This window comes from Lissotriton vulgaris, chromosome 1_1 (assembly GCF_964263255.1).
Source record: "Lissotriton vulgaris chromosome 1_1, aLisVul1.2, whole genome shotgun sequence".
Classification (NCBI taxonomy): Eukaryota; Metazoa; Chordata; class Amphibia; order Caudata; family Salamandridae; genus Lissotriton; species Lissotriton vulgaris.
This window is the reverse complement of record NC_141685.1, coordinates 711,828,625-711,842,573: the sequence shown is the minus strand read 5'-3', so window position 1 is coordinate 711,842,573 and position 13,949 is coordinate 711,828,625. Positions and strand designations below refer to the sequence as shown.

General features: G+C 41.3%; 1 protein-coding gene across 2 annotated transcripts in view; it reads left to right on the top strand.

Annotated features, from left to right (window-relative positions):
• DENND1B (DENN domain containing 1B) overlaps positions 1–13,949 on the top strand; it is a 1,279,546-nt gene that overhangs the window by 875,427 nt on the left and 390,170 nt on the right. For both annotated transcript variants that reach the window (XM_086954825.1, XM_086954820.1), the window contains one exon: positions 3,700–3,801. In XM_086954825.1, coding sequence (XP_086810951.1) covers positions 3,700–3,801 — 102 coding nt within the window. The remainder of the gene's footprint in view (positions 1–3,699; positions 3,802–13,949) is intronic.

The following is a 13,949-nucleotide window of genomic DNA, read 5'->3' as shown; positions in this document are numbered from 1 at the left end:
AACTTGTTGGACTGTCTTGCCTGTTTGTTCATGAATTAAAATGACATTCGATGCCGCACCTTTGTTACTAAGGGCTGATCCACCATATCATGTTACTGACATAAGAGTGCCATGCATAGTTTGCTTAATTACCATGTTTCCTGGTAGGTACTACTGAATTCCTGTATTTTTCTTTGATTGTTTTTTCTCATAGATCGGTTTCTAATGATCCTTAGGTTTACTTTATACACTTAGGTTCATTTATGTAATTGGGTATTTCCATATATCTAATCCCCGAATAACCCAATCCTGGGTAGATTAGGTCTTGGGTGCTGAAGAATTTCCCAGATCAACAACTGTAATATGACCAGAAGCATGTCGACCTATTTATACACGCTAGATTAAACCATTAAATCCATATCCATCCACACACTGTTTTTAAATACAAGGGGACCACCATGTTAAAATTCATTAGGCACTCCTTAGTTCATGTGAACTCACAACTCATCAATCTACACTTTTTCACACACTGAGCACTACCACTCATACTTCACATGTGGCATAAAAATAAAACGATCTCTGGCAAAAGGTCCACTTTAGGAGGCCTTCGGGCATTGTAGTGCCAGCTCGACGAGGAGCTGCCCTATGATGAAGCATGACACCCATCCGAGTGTGTGAGGGCTATTGGTCCTGAGCAATCAGATCCCCCGATCTGGTATCTCAGTCCTTCACTGACCAATACCTTGCTTGCTATAAAACTTTATCTGATCTGCATACCCATTTTGGTTTCTCCTAGTATGTTAGACATTCAAGTCAGATGCTCAACTCCATTGCCGCTGCTCCTACCATGCCAGGATACACTCTCGAGGTTGAGTTTGGCACACAATAAATTCCATTAACATGACACAGCACAGCATATCCCCCCTTGTGTATGAATCTCTAGCAAAGAACCTCATTAAAGACTTTTGTCAGCAGTGAAGAACATGGAAGGCATCCATCAGTCTATTAATCAGAGGTGATAAGGCTTGTACCTCCGAGCACCTTTGATCTCGACTAGTGGGATGTTCAAATGGTACACGTGATATTTTTGTTTCCAAGGAACCCCTTCCCTATTGAAGCTGACCAAATGTTTTACTGCTGAAACCCTCTTTTTTACCCTTTCTCTTTTTTCATTTTTTTTCTATATTTTTTTTCTCTCCCTTGTATTGCTAATATCTGTATTTTTACTGTATTGTGTACATGCAATCATCAACTAAAGGGTGATCGATTAACCTTTGCAAAGGTTCTGCCACTGCGAGTCACCTCATGTGGTGATTGTTTTCAGTACTTTTTCATTAGTTTCAGCTATAAATAAGTTTTATTGTTGAAATCTTTTAATTATGCAGCATCTCTTGGAATAAGTGGCAAAAGTAGTAAATTCATAACTATGCAGAAAGCAATGCAGCATCAGAATTACATATATCCAGTGCCCTTGCTGGTAGCCAATTCCCCTTATAGTACATGTTGGTTCTTTGTGTTTATCTGAAAGCCTCACGTTGTACTACTGGTTTCATTTTGGTAATAGCTCACATGAACATATGAAAGCTCTAACACAGATAACAACAAGTAAACAGCATTCTCAAGGCTTGCTTTAGAATGCCATTATCACACCACTGACTCCTTAAATGCTCCTAATAGCTTTTTTTGGGCATCAGAATGCAGAGGTAGAAGGTACTACCAAACAAATGTTTTATTGGTAAATTATTGTAATGTATTTGTCACAGCTAAGTTGTGAATTGTTTTAGCTTAACAATCACCCTTATACTCAATGTATTGTGTGGCTCCCATATGCTCACTGGATCTGCCCAATGCCCTTCTTGATGAAGTATCATATGACAACTCCTGTGGATAACATGCTTCAGAATTCCACAGGAAGTATTCTTCTTGCATCTTCTGACGCCACCCACATTGGTGACCCTTGTTTTGGTGTGCTGCTTTATTTTGTGCTTCTTCATGTCCTTGCGAGGGAGGCTATTTCAAGGACTTTGAAAATGTAGGGGCAGAAGTGGACAACAGAAAGAGGGAGTTTTAGGCAACATTGGCCCACAGAAGACAATACTTGTAATTACAGGTGTATGCATAGAAGGCATGGAGGTTATAAACCATCACTGATACCTTCATACGGTATGGTTAATTCCAGAGAAATACCAAATGTTATAGAGCAAGAGAAGTCATGGTAGTGTGGGTAAACAAGAGATTCACAATGATGTCAAACTGAAAGATGGAGCGGAGAGAGGGAAGTATATGATGTCTGTAGCTTTTATTTCATGACAAATTATTAGGTAAGATAGAAGTTACAAAACAGAGGTAAAATGGTTAGTAAGAGAGAAGTGATTGAGTCATTACCGGAGGTAGCAGGGTAAATCGTATACAATTCACATAAGACTGAGAAAGGGGTCATATGTGTTGTGCTTTGGAGCACGTTTCTTACAGGGTGATACTGAGAGTAGAGGGCTGGTAATTAAGTTAGAATAAGACAGAACATTGAGAGAACTATGTGTTGTTTGGTGATCTTAAAAATATATGTGCTTCAGGTGTATTCCTATGCAGGGTATACACCTCAAGAAAGCAACTATGAGCGTTTGGAAATGAGTCTTCACAGTGCTTGTGAGGGTGTGAATGAAATGGTACAGTTTACCACAAATTGTGGCTAGGCCCTAAGATAAAGTTTTTCTTAAGAGTGTTCATGGAAATTTACAAGACGCTGTGAACCCCTCAGGAGTAATAGGCAGGGCTGGCAGTAATGAAAGTATTGGGAGATTTGGCGATCACTAGGAATCAAAGGCTAATTTTGGTTTAGTAAAGGCAGGATATATATATATATATATATATATATATATATATATATATATATATATATACATACATACATACATACATACATACATACATACATACATACATACATACATATACATATACTTCGTTGTTTGAACCAAAGAGACTGGAACCAAAATAACGAATCGGACCCATTCAGGTTAGTTTCAGCGCATATTTTTTATTTCTTGTGCACCCTCTTGTCCGCCATATATATCTATATCTCAGAGTTGTGGTAGTCTAGTGGAACAATGCAGCAGAATCCCAGAGTGTTGTATGGAAGTTGAGAAAGCGAGTAAATGCTGTCCGGGTACATTTGCCAAAATAACTGGGTGCACATGTGTGAATATTGAACTGTGTTGCTATCTTGCTATAATTTTGATATAACAACCGGATTACTTGTCCCTTCGCAAATTAGGGGTTCAGACTGCAAATCCACCTATTACTGCCCCCGATTACTAATTGGGGAGATCTGTGCAATTTGTGCATGAGTTCACCTACAACAGGATTGCCCATAGATTGCACCTGAGCTTGTGAGTGGTCTTAAATGCCACCAATTGTGTTGGCCAACTGCCACATCAGGCATAATTTAGCCCCGGCTTGTAGTTTTTTTATGGGCAGAAGATTTGGCCTCTGAAGCAGGATCCACAGCCCAATTGCAATCAAGGCATTAGTTTTTTAATTATAAAATGTCGATACTTTTAACACCTAAGGCATGATGGATAATAGACCTCAGATCAGATAATTAGTGAGAAACAAAGCCAGTCACTGAGTTGTGGATCATTATTCAAATTTAGAGAAATTTCTATCAAAAGATATGAAAAGCCTAATGGAAATATGTTTCTATGTTTTGCTTCTTTACAGAGAGTCAAAAATAGATCACTGGAAGACGTGGTTCTGCTTAACATTGACACAAACACCTTGGAAACTCCATTCAATGACCTCGGTGACCTGCCCGGCGAAGTGGTAAGTCTGAGGTTGTGGAAGGGAGAGGCAGAAGATTGTCACAGTATCAATTCTCCAAGTTGTTGCAGTTGCTGATATTTTTTGTGGCATCTAAGAGTGTAGCCAAACAGTTTGACACATTCTGAGAGGATGAGCAGGACACAACGTCCCTCATCGGGGAAGCGGGATTGTAATTAAAAAGTGAGCTGCCTTCATTAGGCAAAGCAGCCTTAAACGCAAATGCTCCTTGATTTCGTCTTAATGATCATACCATGAGGCAGGGCTCGCTGTCTGTCTAGTGGCGTGTCTTGCAAAAGAGCGAGTGGGTGTTTTTTTGAAGGCAATGAGAAGAAGGGGGCCAATTATCGGTTTCTGCTTCTGCGCCACCTGCCAGCGCTAGTCCCTTTAATTAATGATCTGATGGCACTGGTCAATATAATGAGAAATGCGAGTACAGTCGAGGTCAGAGAGTTTTTCCTTTGATCTGTTCTAGGTCTCTGAAACATTTATTTGTTTTCCTTAAATTATTTCAGTTTCATTTTTAATCTTCATCCTGTGGAGGCGGCCACAGGAATGAAACACTAGCCGCTTCGCCTTTTTTTCTGCCTGGAGCGCAGGCCGCTTACTTCCAATGATGTTTGTAAACTAAACACCATGCGCTGTTTGTATTAGCAGAGATCCCTTTGAAGGTGTGAAGCCTGTCTGTCTATGAAGGCAGAATCATTAAGGGGCAGTCATTTTTCCCTTTGGTCTTCCATAGGATATTTTTGGTGGTTTGGGGGCTGGTTGAATGAGGAGCTGCTTTTAGCTTTGGTAGAGGGCGGTCTATATTTCCCTGTTAAATTGACTCATTTTTGATTTCCCTTAAGATGATGATGTTCCCACTCCTCGTGTTGGTCATTGTAAAATAAGCTGGTAAGGCAGGAGCACTTTGTTCGCCTAGTTGCTCAGAACAGAAACTACACTATATGTAGATAGATTATTTTTTGATGGAATACTACACAGCTTAACAAATGAGAAAATCCTACTGGCAGACTTCAGACTTTTGATTAACCACAAGAAATGAAGCTCTTGGTCAGCGAACGTTGAGTGTGGATCAGCAGTGCTCTACATGCTGGAAGTAAGGCAGAAATCACCTTTGACCCTTCCCCTCTTAATGTTGGTATTTGAGTAAATAAGCGAAAACAATTTTGTGGCACATTTTACTGCCAAGAGTGGTAGTCAAATACCTTCTCTCGGAGTGAGGAAAGCAAAATGAAGGCAATTCTATTCTAGATTAATCTGACCGGCCATACAGTAAATCTAAGAGTGGGATAAAAACATACGAAAATGTTCTGCAAACACTGCAAATCAATGCAGTATGATTAGTATTTCGGTTTGTCATAGGAATCCTTTGGACGTGGGAATGTTAAATACACGAAATGTAGAAGAGAACATTTTAGGAAAATTAGCTCACTCAAATGAAGTCATTTTAGAAAACAATAGTTTAAGAACATATATGGCCCAAAATACTGCGCTGATTGCATGTGACTAGATATTGGAACTCTTGTGCTTTGCATTGTGAAGGGAATTCCATTGTGCAGCTAACCATAAATAGGGTGTTTTAATGATCTATACTTTTTAAATAGCAGCCCTTTTGTGCCTTCAATTGAGCCTTTCTGGGATTATTGTTTCTTAAGTAAACGTATGTTCATTTGTGGTCTCAGTACCCACTGTACTCTTCCGATTACTCAGTCTTTTCAGTGAATTTCTGTTGCTCTTGCGCACCTCTGTCCATCCACAGCAGACACTTGGCATCACATTGTCTGCTGCACCTCAGGGTGGGTGGTTTGTGCCAACTGCCATGCTGTGTAAGCAGTGTGTACAGCAACAGCCACTAACCCTATTGTTTCAGCTTTTAATATGTGGTCCACAAATTAAATCTCTTGTGGTATTTTTTCAAGACACTTAAAGGTACAATAAATGCATAGTAGCTCAAGAGAATCTACACATCTTAAATGTGACTTTTGTTGTTAAAAAGGACATTTTATATTCCACTATGGTGTTAAATTGTCGTTGCTTTTTTTATTCAAGAGGCAGCTCATGAACTACAAAATTGGCTGGTAAGATAAAACATTTTCAAATCAAAATGTCTCACTTCCTAGTTTGGTGGTGTCTTTCCTGGGTTGGTGAGTGATGGTTGAAATGATAATTTGGCCACGGAATGAACATTTGAGGATCTCCGCATAGCTTCTTCCTGCCACCTGGGCCATAATGAGATGAAGTGTATCTATGTGTACGCCTTTTTGAAACATTTTGTGTACATTCAACAGAGGTTATCAAAGCTTGTAGTAATCAAAAAACATTTATACTGTGAAATAAAGATTTCTGGCATGATCATAGATGCTCATATGTATTACTGTATCACCCTATCTCATAGACTTAATCAGAAGCCTGAACTTTCTAATTGCAGTCAATGCCTACTGAGCTCCACCTTGTTGGCAGCGGCTTTAGTAAACATTGGCTTTGGCAATCATACAATGTATTTTATCTTTTTATTTTTGATAAGCATATTTAATACAAATTTGAAACAATTTGAAAAAAGACATAGTAGCCCAGCAGCCAAGGCATTGATGTGCACTCTTTTTGGTGGTTGTTCTCATGTGATGAGCAAGCTGCTGTCACTCACAACCCCTTGCTCTATGCTGTGGTGGGCAGAAGGAAAGGGCGCAGCTAAAAGGACCCCCTTAGTTCTCCTACCTCTCTTGGGTGTGTGGTGTTCCAGGAGAGGTGGTAGAAGGTGTGTAAAACTGCCAGCCACCAATCCTTCACCATGGATCTCCACAGTTTTGGGTGAACACAGGGGTAGTGAGTGCTTGCTGTATTGATCGAACAACAGTTCAAGTTCAAGTTCAGGAATTTATATAGCGCACTACTCACCCAGAGGGTCTCAAGGCGCTTGAGGAGGGGGTTCATTATTTATCGAATAGCCAGGTTTTAAGTTCTTTTCTGAAGGAGATGTGGTTCTGTGTAAGGCGGAGGTGAGTGGGGAGTGAGTTCCAGGTCTTGGCCACCAAGTAGGAGAAGGATCTACCTCCCATGGTGGATCTTTGTATACGTGGGACTGCGGCGAGGCCTTGATTGGATGATCTTAGTTGGCGACAACTTCTATTTCCTACTTTTTGTAGCTCTGAATAACCAGATTTTGATTGGTATTCATGCTAATGGATCTATGGCTGCCATACAAAACAAAAACTAAATGTACATTATCTCCTGCCAAATGACCCTCTTTATGTTCCCTCCATGCCCCTCCAAGCAAAAAGCTGCGCTTCTGTTCCTATGTGACCAGAGAGCTTCAAGTGCAGTGGGGGTCTGAGGAGACCCACTCTAACAGGTAAATGTGGTGGTTGGCACAGGAAGCAGACACCTGACCTCTCCCCACATCCTTCTGGTCTGTGGAGGTCCGGGAGAGGTGGTAGAAGATGCGTGAAACTGACAGCCACCATTCCATAGAACCTGGTGAGGCAGAAAAAGACAGGGGAGTTGAGCAAACAAATGTTGTCTCCATCTGTTGTCAGTCATATCAGTGAATAACAAGATTTCAAATCTTTTATTCCTTCTAATGGATCTCTCAGTCTGTCTTACATAACAAAAATTAAATGTACATTTTCTCCTGCTACCGACACTCACCTGCTTCTGTTAATTTCACCAACATTAATAGAAAAGCCCAGACATCATGCCACCCTCTGTAGTATTTTGAACTTTGTTTCAATCCAAAATCTAATTAAATATGTGGCGTACTGCCACCCTCAAGCACCCACCCAGCTGTACCCACCCATATTTTAAAAAACACATTGCATCCTTCTACCCTCTCTCACCACTCCCTGAACATTTGTTGTACCTGCTGCTCAGCCAGTGTGAGGTGGAATGTTGGGGTGGACGATGCAGTGGAAAGTTGGATGAGTGGAGTTTGTCAGTTGGGAGAATGGGCTGAGCAGCAGGAAGGCTGCTCTTAGTGGAGCTCACTGTATCTTTATCCTGAACCTACTATCTTAATAAATACAATTTTAAGCTTATCTTGGAACTGGACCTTGTCTTGATTACAACATTTTGGCGACCTTTCCCTGAAAGAACCTGCGTTTGCCACCTGTATGGATATGTATTTTGAAGCCTAAAGTAACTGGAAACCAAAGAAGCGTAGCTTGGAGAAGCTCTTTTTGTAATCAAGTTTGGCACAGCAAGCTGGCCGCCCAGAGCCCCACCAGTGACCTCAAGACCGGTCGGCCCCAACTATGGCGTGCCAATTCATGCTGGGTCCACCTGTGGTTGGAGCTGTAAGGTGTTCCCCATTTGACCATTTACCAGTCTGCCGCTGCCTCTATTTGGGACATCCTGCTGTGGTTTCTCCTGTAGTGTCACTTTCGCCACTTGTGCTACCTGCTGTCTTTCCATCTGTTGGTGTAGGGAAGAGCGTCTGGAGAGCTTTTACTGGAAGAGGTGTCCTTGGTAAGAAGACGTAAGAAGGTGTGGAAGTATCATTGTCAAGCCCACAGAGCAATTAGTGAGTGAAGTTCCCACAGTTCCTGTTTTGTGGACAGAGCCCCCTTTGTTCGTGTCTTGTGGAAGAGCATCGGGTGAAGGGCTCTGAGTCACGGTTATGGAGGTGCGTCAGGCCTCAAATGTCCCCTGTGTCCGTGTCAAGTGGAGCAACAGGTGTGAGGAGTCCCCAGTGTTTGTGTCACAAGCGGATTTGGGCCTCAAGTGTTCCCTGTGTCCATGCCAAGTTGAGCTACTGGTGTGATGTGTCCCCGTGGTTTGTGACTCGAGCAGCTTTGGGAAGTGGAGTTTAAACCCGGTTTTTGAAGTGCCAACACCTACATCTGCAAGGAATCTCCACAGTCCTTGTTTGGTGGTTTTACAAGGAGGAGGAGTTCCTTTGTTCACGCTGTGAAGTATGTCGAGGTAGGAGTGTTTCATTTGACACGCCATTGCCACTGTACTCTGATAAGACTGATAAGACTTGGTACATTTGATGTTGTGCCTGCGCGCTTACCATTAAGATCTCTGCGGTGGCGTTGGAATTAGAATTTTGAATCCGCCACGAGAGCTGCGCTGTTGACATGTCTGCAGCTTTGAGGGTGGTCCTCGTGCTCCGCCTTTGAGGTCACTAATGCGGTAGCAGGTTCCTGTTCATTGTTCTTCTTGGCCTCACATCACCACATCTTCATCAGCAGTACGGCAACTAGAACATGACTGGAGCCACCCGGCGCTACCTAAGTCTGCGTGCCACTATTTTTCTTTGACTTTTGCCGAGGAAGTTTCTGTGCTGTGTGGTTTCTTGTTGCCGGACGGAGCCAACTTGTTTTGTGAAGTTCCTTGAGATGTTTTCAAGATCTGCATTGCGTTTTCCTTCGATTTTTGGAGTGACTCCCTAAGAACTTTGGCCTATGCAAACATTTGGTGAAAGACGCTTTGTTGGGTTTTTTTTCTCTTTGTTTTCTGTATCTATACATTGTTCTTTTTGGGAAATGTATAATTTTGTATGTTGGGACACTTCATTGAAGGGTGTCTTTCACCATCAAAGTGTTCATTTAATTTAAAAGTGGTGAAATTGGGCTGTCATTTAAGGGTTTAACCCCTTTGGTCTTCCACATTTTGGTGGGCATTGTTTGTTGTGAGTTGGAGCGCTCTTTTAACACCTGTGAATGTGTTGCTGAGCTGATTTCTATGCATGAAGTCACTCTGGTTTATCCCTTAGTCATTGTTGTGAGAGTGTGTGTGTATCTCTCTGTTGGGGGTGTGTGTATGAGTTGGCTCTTAGGGTCTGAGCCTCTCTAGCCTACCACTGTTTTTGTTTTAGTGGGGGACATTGGTGTGTCACCTTTGTGGGCAATATTTTGTTGTTGACCCCTTGTGGTTGTTGTGGGAGTATGTGTACCTCTCACTGTTGGTGGTATGTGTGTGAGAAGGCTCTTGGTTGCGGAGCCTCTCTTGCCTACAACTATGTTTGTGGTTGTGGGTGACAATGGTGTGTCACCTTTGTGTGCAATGTGTTGTAGTTGATCCCTTGTGGTTGTTGTGGGAGTGTGTGTATCTCTCACTGTTGGGGGGGTGTATGTGAGAAGGCTCTATGTTGCGGAGCCTCTCTGGCCTACCACTATTTGTTTTTTGTGGTTGTGGGTTGCCTTAGGATTGTCACTTGTGTCTACAACTTTTGTGTGGTTGGTTGGTGAAGTTCTCTTCACCTGTAGCTTTGCGTTTTCGCTTAGCATTTTCTGTGTTTGTCCTCTCTTTCCTTCCTCCCTTTAAGCTTGGGGTTTTTTCTCCTAGTTGAGCATGTGTTCTGTGGTGTGTTTTCTTCTGCACAGTTGTGTTTTGTTCCCTTTTGTGTTCACGTTCATGTTTGACCTGGCCAGCTGGTATGTTTTTGGCTCAGGTGTTGGTTGGTTGTGCGTGGTGTAGTTGTTTGCAGGTTTGTTTGTTTTGTGTGGTAAGGTGGGCGTTTGTGTGGAAAAGGAGTGGATGTGTGTAAAGGTTGTCTTTCTGCCTATAGATTGATTTACCTATCCAGTTTGTTATTTTCTTCTTTGTAGGTACCTGGGTGGGCATTGTCTTTTTATTGTTGCTTTGCCTATTGTTGACGTTCATGCAAATTGCTATTTTCTCCTGTGCTTTCCTGCAATTTTAGATGTTAACTTGTAAGCCCATTGTACTGTGTTTTCCCTGATGATTTTCATTCTACTGGTTTGCCCTCAATCATTCTCATGTCTTTGCAATGGTACCTTTTCAGATTTATGCTCATGTTATTTTCTCTGTGATGTGTTTTGCACTTGGATCATTACATTGTGTTTGGTTTAATATGAGGAAGTGAGAAGTGGTGTACCTGATGCTCAGCCTGTGTGAGTGTGGTGTGGAATGTTGGGGTGGATGATGCAGTGGAATGTTGGATGGGTGGAGTTTGTCAGTTGGGAGAATGGGCTGAGCAGCAGGAAGGCTGCTCTTAGTGGGGCTCACTGTATCTTTATCCTGAATCTACTATCTTAGTAAATACCATCTTAAGCTTATCTTGAAACTGGACCTTGTCTTGATTACAATAACATTCCTTCCGCACCTCCCCCCAAAGCTGTGGGAAAAGAGGGTCAATATCTTACTGACCCCTCTTAGTAACTGGTCCCTGCAGACCCAAAGCGGACAGGGGCGGTAACTGTTTGTGGCATTAGAGCGCCCCTCACATTCCCTTATTTCCCTTATTTCCCTTGGATCTGTGAAGACCCGAGAGAGGCGGGAAAGGGTGGATGAGATGTTGGACTGTGCGAGAAGACATTTCACTTTTTTGGGGGGGTTTTAGAGACCAGGTAGATACAGGTGGTCAACATCTGCCGAGATCCAGCCTCAGGTCTCGGTTTTCTCACTGCTCTGACCTTACAGTAGCCAAAAGTCAAAACTCGTGTTTCAATGCTCTTAAGTAGGAGCAGTAAATAATGAGGTTCGAATCTGATGTTCTGTATAATTGCTTAAAGACCATCACAACATAAAACATACACAGTAGGTAAGGTGATTTATGGTCTGTCAATTCTGTCGTGCAGCCCTGGCTGCTGAGAATCCTGTGGTGTGTTCTCAGGGCATCTTGAAACGTCCATGACACAATAGGGCAATAAGGCCATTTTGTAGCAAATGCATCTTGCAGGAATTAAGAAAAATAATTCTGACAGTCTCTCTCTTGGCCATAGTAAAGTGTATTGAGTAAAAGCACAATTGTTTGGTATTCTCTGTCTGATTAAAATGTATTGTTTTTATTTAATAAAGATTCCAGTTTTCTGCTGGTATACATCCTTATTACATGTGTTACTAAATAGTTGAAGCAAGCTGAATGGTTTGGGTTTTTCAGTGATATAATTAACTCTTGATTCATAATACCATATATAGAAAGCATGTGCTCTTAAATGTTATCTTTTATAGGGCTTGTGAATTTAAGAACCTACTCTTTGTTCTCTTAAAATGGAAAAATGCCTCCTCTATAAGATAGATTTGAAAAGTCTCCATTCTCAACTTAAGGTCTATGAATTGATGACTTCACAGTCACGCATGGCATAAAGCAAAACGATGGGGCCCTCCTGCTGAATGTGAAGAGGGAACCTGAGTCTCTGCTTGGGGTGAATGGAAACCCCAAAGGGTTGAGGGCCGCTGCACTACAGGGGCCTGCGTTAAGGCTGTGTAGTCATGACATATGCACATGCCTGCACTAAATACGAGACTTATTGATAGTAACATGTTTTATTTGTCTGGCTGTCTTTATAAACTTTTAAGCATCACTTGTCAGACTTTTTAATAATTTAAGTATTTAAAGTGTATACAAGAAATTGTGCCTATTTAATACTTTTTAAAACACCATGCAGAACTTTAAAGCCACATAGATCTGTTATTGTGCTATTCAGTATGTGAGTAATTCGAAAATCGGGCCATGGCCACTGTTTAATCCAATCGTTGGTTTGATCCCCTTGTAACTAGAAAAAGCGCTGAGAAGAGTGTACGCTGAATTAAGTATTTTCTTCTATATCCTGTATTTACATTTGCTGTTGGCAAATTGAGCAGTTTCTGCTCCCAATTTGCCATGTCATGTTTTATGATTTTTGGCGGTGGTTTTTCATCAACTAATGTTTAGCCTAGTGTTGTATGCTCCAAATAATAAAGTATTGAAATATTTACTCCCTGCCAGCTGGTAATTAAACAAGACACTTGCAAAGGAATGGGTATCATGTATTAAAACAGATCTACTCAGTATTGTTTCTGAAATCCTCACAGTGCTGAACACATTCCGCCTAATGAAATAACTAAGGATAAAAAAAAATACACAGAGATAAAGGTCTAAAAAGTTACTAAAAGCATGGGGCAAAATCCCTGAGTAAGAACGGAAATGCAGAAGTCGAATGAGGGGGCAAAGCAACTGAGATTCAAAATAATCAGCAGGCCAGGGTTGGGTCGCAGGCTATAGGAGAATTTGAAAAATGAAATTCCAAAAAGGCAGACTAATTTAGGATAAATAGAAACAACGTCAAGTTAATGTTAAAACATCAGATCACAACTAAGAAAAAATAAAGACCGTAAAAATACATTCGACACAGGCCACGTTAAAGATGCGCACGAAGAACTGAATCCCAGCGATATAATTGACGATCATGGCACGAATAGTAAGCAGGAAGTACTAAAAATAACAGCAACTAAAAAAGAAGACGGCGGTTTTAGTTTACATGGTTTGGAATATCGCTGAAGCAGCGAACTGTGTGCCGAAAAGTAACAATCACCGAGTGCAGGTCACATGACCGTTCTAAAACTGCAAAGAAATGAATGTTAGGCTTTTTTGGACAAGCAGTCTCTATTGCACTCATTGTATTAAACAAAAAAGAGCTGTGAAATTGTGAGAAATGCAGCGGGCCGATGGGTGCAGAGCGAATACATTTACATTACTATAAATAAGATTAAAACGCGTACTGACAATCCTAATAAAACGTTTAATTGCAGTAGCTGTATAAACAGAAACAGGAGCGAGGAGTGCGAAAAAAGCTGCAAGTTTTCTATTATGCTCTCCCTATTCCCTTCTGTCTTCCGCCCTCTCTTACACACTCCAAGAAAATGACATCGCCAAATAAGACCGTCAAGTAAATGAGCTGCGCTATAAATCTAACACATTTCTAAAATCTCTTCAAAATTCCCTTGATTGTCTCCATTAAGACCAAACAGTTCAGCAGCCATTGAGGATAAATACACTCTATTAGCAGACAGATGCTTCGCCCGTCTCCTCGGGCCATTGCCACAATACTTTTATAACAAACTTTTATTTATCATGCAACTTGAGGTGGCTGATTTGTGATTTTAATCTGGACGTTAGTCCTTCCTATTCTCTGTCTAGCGCAATAAATCGCCCCAGATTAGAGGATTTTTTTTAGAAACGTCACTAATCATTTAAATGGTACTTACTGGTTTCATTTGACTTTTGGCGCATGTGAACTCTATTATTTTTCTCTTGACTGACCGCTTGCCGTGATTGTTTAAAAGTTCAGAGGTCACAGTTGTCCTGCATTACCGGCTCTTTTTTCACGTGGACCCTCTGCTGTGTTGTGTGCTGTAATCTTCTTAATGGCTTCATTCCAATATTCACACATAATATTTTCGATTTATTGGCTGTTAGAAAT